General features: G+C 53.4%; 1 protein-coding gene across 1 annotated transcript in view; it reads right to left on the minus strand.

Moving 5' to 3' along the window:
* Nucleotides 1-2638: 2638 nt before the first annotated feature.
* SLC35E4 (solute carrier family 35, member E4) overlaps nt 2639-8606 on the minus strand; it is an 18701-nt gene continuing 12733 nt past the window's right edge. The window contains exon 2 of the mRNA XM_011979049.1: nt 2639-3933. Within this exon, the coding sequence (XP_011834439.1) occupies nt 3500-3933 (434 nt within the window). The 3' untranslated portion in view covers nt 2639-3499. The remainder of the gene's footprint in view (nt 3934-8606) is intronic.

Here is an 8606-nt window from a genome sequence, read left to right on the forward strand (position 1 = left end):
TAGCTGGGATTACAGGCACATGCCACCACACCTGGCTAATTTTTTTGTATTTTTAGTACAGGTGGGGTTTCACCGTGTTGGCCAGGCTGGTCCTGAACTCCTGACTTCAGGTGATCTGCCCCCCTCAGCCTCTCAAAGTGCTGGAATTACAGGCGTGAGCCACCACATCCTGCCAAACCCAAGCTTTTTGACTCGCAATCCAGTGCTCTCTGTGCCCACTACTGGGAGGGGTGATAGGGATGGCTTTGGCTGTGGCCTTGAGGGAATCACCTCAATGTCTAATGGTCCTGAATCTGGTGACAAATCAGCTCCCAGGTCACACACAACCCCAGTCACCTGTCCCCACAACCACCAGGGGCAGGCTTTAATCTGACGTGAGGCTCACTCATTAGCCAAGCATCCCACAAGGCCTAGAAATGAGGGTGGTACAGGGAGGTCCCTACTATGGCAGTGGGTGCCTGTTGGATGGGAAAGGGTCCTGAGTCACCAAGGAGGATTTGACCACAGCCATCCATCCCTCCATCCTGCCTGGCAAAGCCTGAGAGGGGAGGCCAGAGGTATCCAAGCTGCTCAGAGACTGGGCTGGGCCAGCGGCATCTCTGAGTCAGAGGGTGGGTGATGAGTGACTCAGCCCAGGCCCACTTCCCCTTCTGTAAGGCAGCCTGGGCGGAGCCTGGGACCAGGAAACCCCACACCGGTCCTCCTAGGCCTTCTCTAACCACCCCCAACCCCCTACCTCCCACTCCGCGGTGGGCTGGCCCTTAACTCAGCCCTGCCTAGCACTGGCTGGCACTGTGGTCCCTTACGAATTCTGGTTACTGAATCTGAATGATTCCTCTCTGAATCTGTCTCCCCAGACCACAGCCCCAGCCTGGTCTAGCTCCTGCTCCTCACACAAATGGGAGACATTTTGCAGATGGTTTCCAGAAAGGTTGGGTGACTACCCCAAGATAGAAGCAGAGCCGGTTGGTGCCGTCACCTCCTTCCTCACTCCTGGCCCTGCTCAGCGCTCCTCATTCGAATCCTCTCCAAGGGGATCATCAGTTCCATTTTGCAGATCTGGAAGCTGAGGCCTAGGGAGGGGAGGCTCCCAGTCAGGTGGGCAGAGCAGGATTAGGTCCCAGGTGTTCTCACTCCAGCCTGGGTCCTTATCATCTTTAACAGGTGGTCTCCAGGAAAGGCAGCTGGGTGGGGAGAGTTAACTGTTACAAGTGCCAAGGAAAGGCTCAGAGGTAAATAACAAAGCTGACACTGGCTGGCGGGTCAGGGAGCTGTGGGGGTTGGGACTCCTGTCTTAGGTTCCCTACATGGGATCCCTGCTCTCCTGCACCCCTGCAAGCCTCCTGAGCACAGTCCCTTGTCAAGACCCTCATCAGCCCTTCTTTTTTTTTTTCAAAGAGATACGGTCTTGCTCTGTCACCCAGGCTGGAGTGCAGTGGCATGATCATAGTGCGCTGCAGCCTCCAATGCCTGGCCTCAAGTGACTGGATTTTTCTTTTCTTCTTCTTTTTTTCTTTTCTTTTTTTTTTGAGACGGAGTTTCGGTCTTGTTGGCCAAGCTGGAGTGCAATGGCACGATCTTGGCTCGCTGCAACCTCCATCTCCTGGGTTCCAGCATTTCTCTTGCCTCAGGCACATGCCAGCAGGCCCAGTTAATTTTTTGTATTTTCAGTACAGATGGGGTTTCAACATGTTGGCCAGGCTGGTCTCGAACCCCTGACGTCAGGTGATCTGCCCACCTTGGCCTCCCAAAGTGCTGGGATCACAGATGTGAGCCATCGCGCCAGGCCTGGATTTCTTTTTTTTTTTTTTGAGACGGAGTCTCACTGTGTCCCCCAGGCTGGAGTACAGTGGCGCGATCTCGGCTCACTGAGAGCTTCGCCTCCCGGGTTCACGCCATTCTCCTGCCTCAGCCTCCTGAGTAGCTGGGACTACAGGCGCCCACTACCGCGCCCGGCGGGGTTTCACCATGGTGTCGATCTCCTGACCTTATGATCCGCCCGCCTCGGCCTCCCAAAATGCTGGGATTACAGGCGTGAGCCACCGCGCCCGGCCTGGATTTCTCTTTTTAAAAAGAGTTGCATTGTTTGGGTTTTCTCCTCCAGGCAAGGGTTTAAGCCATGAGAAGGGAGGAGGTTGTTGTAGGAATGGGGGGCTGAACAGAGGGAACAGCATGTGCAAAGGCTTCATTGAGCAGGCCTGGTATCACAGGGAACCAAAAGAAGTCAGTGAGGCTGGAAGACAGAGTCCAGGGGAAGGGAGATGAGCTGGGTGAGGCTGCAGGTGCCACGTCCTGAGGGACTAGGGGTCTGGGGTAGGAAATTCTGACTTTGTCCCAGGAGCAGTGAGGAGCATCAGAATGTACATGTTTTAGTGAGATCCCTCTGGGTGAAGGGGGCTGTGTGTAAGATGGACTAGAGGGGCCAGGGCAGAGCAAGGGGGAGGCCACTGCCACTGTCCAGAAGATGGGCAATGGTGGCCTGGCCAGTGGAGGGATTTGAGGGAATGGCACTGGGCTCGGGGTGGGGGGCCAGACAGACCGCGATGGGTAAGGGTAAGGGAGGATGTCCTAGTTTCTGTGTGGGAAGCCTCCCACTCTCCCTATATCCCCTCTGTACCCCCAACAAGTGACACAGGCATACAAGCAAAAATAGTGTATTTGAGGATGGATGACCCAAAATTGGGGGGCCCAGGGGTGAGGCCACAGCAGCTGCTGCAGTTGGCATAGACTACCCCAACTCCCTAGGGGAGCCCAGCAGCCTAGAAGCCCCCCTGCTGGGCCTGCTAGCTGCCTCCCCTCCAAGAGGAAGGATTGTGTAACCGCCAAGAATCATCATCATCGTCATCGTTAACACGTTGAGGTCTTCAAAGTCTGCCCAGCAATTTTTGGCATCATAGTTGATATTAATCATAATGACTCTGATAAGCACAGGGACTGTGCCAGGCTTGGACCCACCATCCAGTGGTGAGCAGAGTCTGTGGCAGGGGTGAGGCAGGCGGGGATGGGAGGCAGGTCTCCCTGGGAGTCCCCATTCCAACCTCCAAGCCAGCCCTTCCAGAAAGCTCCCCTCCCTGCCATGGCCCCCAACAGATGTCATGCGTGTTCTCCTTTTTTTTTTTTTTTTTTTTTTGAGACAGGGTCTCGCTCTGTCTCCCAGGCTGGAGTGCAGTGGCATGCGATCTTGGCTTACTGCAGCCTTGATCTCCAGGGCTCAAGTGATCCTCCCACCTCAGCCTCCCATGTAGCTGGGACTATAGGCACGCGCCACCATGCCCAGCTAATTTTTGTATTTTTAGTGGAGACGAGGTTTTGCCATGTTAGCCAGGCTGGTCTCAAACTCCTGGTCTCAGATGACCCACCCATCTTGGCCTCTGGAAGTGCTGGGATTATAGGCGTGAGCCACCATGACCAGCCCTGTTTTCCATTCTTCCTATGGCCATGGCTGAGGGTTGGATTCAGGCCAGGGCCATCCCAAGTGGCTCCTGAGATCCCCTAGGTCTCAAAGACCCTTGCTGGGCTGGTCCCTCCGCCACAGCCCCCAACGGGCAGCCCAGGAGGCCACAAACTCACAGTTGTGGTAAAGGAACATTCCCGAAAGAGTGAGTGCGATGCCCACGTAGCTGAGGGCACTGAGGCGGCTGCCAAACAAGAGCCGGGACAGGATGAGGTTGCCCACTACAGTGAGGTTGCCCAGGACGTGGACGGTGAGGGCAGAGGTGAGGGCCAGCAGGGAGAAGCTGGCCAGGTTATAGAGAACAGACAGGAGGCAGCTGAGCAGGATGCAGGCCCAGAGGCGAGAGTCACCAGCAGCGGGCGGTGGGGTGACACCAGCCTCCAGCACCAGGGCTGCACCCGCCAGCAGGCAGAAGCTGGGCAGCGAGGTGGCGTAGAGCAGGGTCACCGCGTCCAGCCTGTCCTCCTGCAGCAGGGCACCTGCAACAGGACAACCGCCATGAGCACCCAGAGGGACACAACCCCCTCCAGCCACCCCACTATGACCCCTATGGCCGATCCGCTAAGAAGTCTGCCCGGACCCCTCAGGCAGGGCGAGTGGCTCCTGATCTGAAACGTGACAGTCAAGAGTTGGAGTCAGACCACCTGCGTTTGTGACCTGTGTTCACCCCTGACTAGCTGTGACCTGGGCTTATGAGAGGCGCTTAACCTCTGTAAGCCTGAGTTTCCTCCCCCGGAGAGTTGGGTAATAATCAAACCTAATCATGGGGTTGTTGTAAACATTTTAAAGGACAGTATACGTAAAGCTCTTAAATGGGAAATGCTCAGTAAATATAAAAAACTAAATTAAAATAAATAAGTCTGTTATCAGCCACTTCAAACCGCCTCCCATGAGCTGAAACAATGATCTGCTTGGGATATCTAAATGATCAATAAGTATGAAGACTAATGGCTGAAAAAAAATTACAAAGGCCGGGTGTGGTGGCTCATGCCTGTAATCCCAGCACTTTGGGAGAGCAGATCACTTGAGTCTAGGAGTCTGAGACCTGCCCGGGCAACGTGATAAAACCCCATCTCTACACAGTACAAAGTATTAGCTGGGAGTGGTGGCACGTGCCTGTAGTCCCAGCTACTCAGGAGGCTGAGGCAGGAGGATCTTGAGCTCAGGAGGTGGAGGTTGCAGTGAGCCAAGATCACATCATTGCACTCCAGCCTGGGCAACAGAGTGAGACCCTGTCTCAAAAAAAACAAAAAATCGACCAGGTGCAGTGGCTTATGCCTGTAATCCCAGCACTCTGAGAGGCTGAGGCAGGAGGATCACCTGAGCCCAGAGGAAGGCTATCGTGAGCTATGGTGATGCTACTGCAGTCTACTTCAGTGACCAGAGCAAGACCCTGTCTCTAAAATATAAAAATAAATCTTCAGGGGCTGCCCTGGCCCTGAAGGTCCTAGGTTCTTTTTTTTTTTTTTTTTTTTTTCTGAGACAGAGTCTTGCTCTGTTGCCCAGGCTGGAGTGCGGTAGCATGATCTCGGCTTGCTGCAACCTCTGCCTCTCGGCTTGCTGCAACCTCTGCCTCCCGGGTTCAAGTGATTCTCTTGCCTCAGCCTCCCAAGTAGCTGGGATCACAGGCACGCACCACCACACCTGGTTAATTTTTGTATTTTTAGTAGAGATGGGGTTTTGCCATGTTGGCCAGGCTGGTCTTGAACTCCTGACCTCAGGTGATCCTCCCACCTCATCCTCCCAAAGTGCTGGGATTACAGGCGTGAGCCAGCGCACCCAGCCCAAGGTTCTTAACCCAGCTTCGAAGACTGCATCAACTGGCCCCAACCACCCGGGCCACAGCCCTTATTACTCCCACACTGCAGTTCCAGCCACCATGAAAGGGCAGGCCAGCAGAGGGTCCCAGCTCTGCCACTTACTAGCTACATGGGGGCCTTTGCATTAAAAAATAAGAATTTATAAAAGAAAATAATAAATTGGGTGAAAAGGGTGACCCATTCATTGCTTCATTCACTTATGACCACTGGAGTGACAAGGGAACAAAAGGTCATTGTGGGATCTTGGCTCTCACTCACTGTTTATAACTGATAATCAGCAATTTTTTTTTTTTTTCCTGCTAATACTGGGGCTTGTCAAGATGAATCCAGGACTAAGAGGAAACCTTTTCACTTTGTAAGGGAAGAGAGGATCTTGCTGCTTTGCCTATGTCTGACTGTATATCTGTGTGTACCTGCGTGTACACGTGCCACCATCAGCCAATTCAAAAAGGGGTGCCCAGATGAAATGACATTATTATTATTATTATTATTATTATTATTATTATTATTATTAGAGACAGGGTCTGGTTCTGTTGCCCAGGCTGGAGTGTAGTGGCACGATGTCAGTTTACTACAACCTCTGCCTTCCGAGCTCAAGTGATTCTCCCTGTCTCTTATACACATCTAGATGTGTATAAGAGACAGCTGGAGTGTAGTGGCACGATGTCAGTTTACTACAACCTCTGCCTTCCGAGCTCAAGCGATCCTCCTGCCTCAGCCTCCCAAGTAGCTGGGGCTACAGGCATGCACCATCACCCCTGAAAATTTTTTGTAGAGATGGGGTTTCATCATCTGGTTCACCCAGGCTGGTCTCAAACTCCTAGACTCAAGCAATCTGCTCAGCCTGGCCTCCCAAAGTGCTGGGATTACAGGTGTGAACCATTGCGCCTGGCTGAAATGACATTATTTGCATGAGGGCAAGGATGGCATGGGGCCTTCGCCAAGTTAGTGGAGAGAGATGAGTAGTCGGCACAGGTCCCCTCCCAGGCCTCTGCGAGCCTCTATGCATTTTCTGACACACACTTTCCAAAAAGCCACAGAGATGCTTACTCATAGGCTATGCTTAGAATAGGAAATGTTATTTCTCTCTCAATTTCATTCTGATGTTTTAGCTTTGTTCTCTAGGCAACAAACAGTCCCTCTGGCTGAAACGTTTCTAGAAATGAACAGATAATCAGAATGCCTCCTGCTCGCGGGCTCGAAAGTTAACACGGTTATGAGCTGCCTGTGGCTTCCACATTAAACGTCCCATCACAGGAAGGCATGTGGGTTTTCAGGTGAACTTCACCTTTGGCAAATTTCACCCTCTGCAAGGCAGCCAGGCAGGAAGGTCCTAACCTTCCCACCCATCTCCTCGCACCCATTGTACATCCCACCCACTCCTCCACCTCCCCTTCCTGCAGCCCAGGGAAAGGGCGGCGAGTCGCTGTCAGAGGCGGCAACTGACTTCCACCTGGGGACCCCAAAGTGTCAGCCTGTTTGTCTTGCCTCATTGTCACTTCTCCTTCTAGTGGAACATGCCCAGGTTTCTGCCACAGGTAACAGCTGACCCTTCTCTAAACCCTGTCTGCTTGCTATTGGCTTGTCCCTTTTGCTCTTTCACGGGCGGTGTGACACTGTCTCTCTCTGCATGCCTCAGTCTCCTTGTGAGTAGTGTGGTTCAGGTAGCAACATCTCCCTCACATGTGACGTGCTGAACACGGGGCCTGATGCCCTGTGTGATGCCCTTGATGCCAGCTCACCCCGGCAGCTGGCATGATCCCCACACCCTGCTCCTGCTGGCTGACACCCCGTGCCCTGGGATAGCCTGTTTCCCATTCCCAGATCACCCTTTCCTCCTCCATCAGTATGAAGAGCTGGGCATGGTGTGGGCACTTAGGGAGGCCCCAACAAATGTTTGCTCTCATGGTTACATTATTGTCATCCTCACTGCATGCCTCTTCCCCTAGGCAGCCTTCTCAGGGCTCCCCAGGAAGAAGCAACCGCTCCCCAACACCTGTGACCACCTTGACTCTAGAACTTCTCTTTTGTCATTGTGATCTCTATATCTGAGTGCATCTCCCCCATCACACACAGCCTGAGAGCTCAGAGGACAGGGGTTGAGTCCGCCTGTTCTGTGATGTGGGGCAGGGTGGGGGGGTCCAGCTAAGAGCAAGCTCAGCAGGCTGGCGCCCCACTTCCCACCCTTTCTGTGGGTAGGAAGACGGCACTCTCCTCGTGCAGGCCCCCTGGGCCTACAACTGGCCCAGGAAGGAGGGAAGCCGCTGGCCCTGCCGGCAGCTGTCTGGGCTCTCCTCTTTCTGGATACTTTTTTTTTTTTTTTTTTTTTGAGATGGAGTCTCAGTCTGTCACGCAGGCTAGAGTGCAGTGGTGTGATATCTCGGCTCACTGCAACCTCCACCTCCCCAGTTCAAGAGATTCTCCTACCTCAGCCTCCCGAGTAGCTGGGATTACAGGCATGCACCAGCATGCCCAGCTAATTTTGTTGTATTTTTAGTGGAGACGGGGTTTCACCATGCTGGCCAGGCTGGTCTCAAACTCCTGACCTCAAGTGATCTGCCTGCCTTGGCCTCCCAAAGTGCTGGGATTACAGGCGTGAGCCACCATGCCCAGCCTTCTTTCTGGATACTTGCCCTCTCCTCCCACAGACTCTGCTCTCAGGAATGGAGCTGGCATCAGCCACGTACACTTGAGTCTGAATCTGGCCCTGGTGCCTCTCCAGGAGCCTCTTGCTGTAGAAACCTCCTTTTGTTCAAAACCTATTTCAGGCCGGGTGTGGTGGCTCATGCCCATAATCCCAGCACTTTAGGCTGAGGTGGGTAAATCACTTGAGTCTAGGAGTTGGAGACCAGCCTGGGCAACACGATGAAACCCCATTTCTACAAAAAATACAAAAATTAGCTTGGCATGGAGGTGCGCCTATAGTCCCAGCTACTTGGTAGGCTGAGGTGGGAGGATTGCCGGAAGCTGGGAAATTGAGGCTGCAGTGAGCCACTGTGCTCCAACCTGGATGACAGAGCAAGACCCTCTCATAAACAAACAAATGAGCAAAAAAAAAACCTATCTCAGGCTCTGGCTCAAGTCTGTTCCTCCCCATCTCTGCAGGGCTCCCATCTCTGTTAGTGGGGCCTCCAGCCCTCTAAACTCCCTCCTGAACCATGCAGCCCAACCATTCTATGAGATCGGCTCGCCTGTCAGAGCCATCAATAAATCTATCCATCTGGGCATGTTGGCTCACACCTGTAATTCCAGCACTTTGGGAGGCCCGGAGGGAAGATCATTTGAGGCCAAGGGTTCGAGACCGCCTGGGCAACATAGTGAGCCCGTTTCTA

Source organism: Mandrillus leucophaeus, unplaced genomic scaffold, assembly GCF_000951045.1.
Source record: "Mandrillus leucophaeus isolate KB7577 unplaced genomic scaffold, Mleu.le_1.0 Scaffold2, whole genome shotgun sequence".
Lineage (NCBI taxonomy): Eukaryota > Metazoa > Chordata > Mammalia > Primates > Cercopithecidae > Mandrillus > Mandrillus leucophaeus.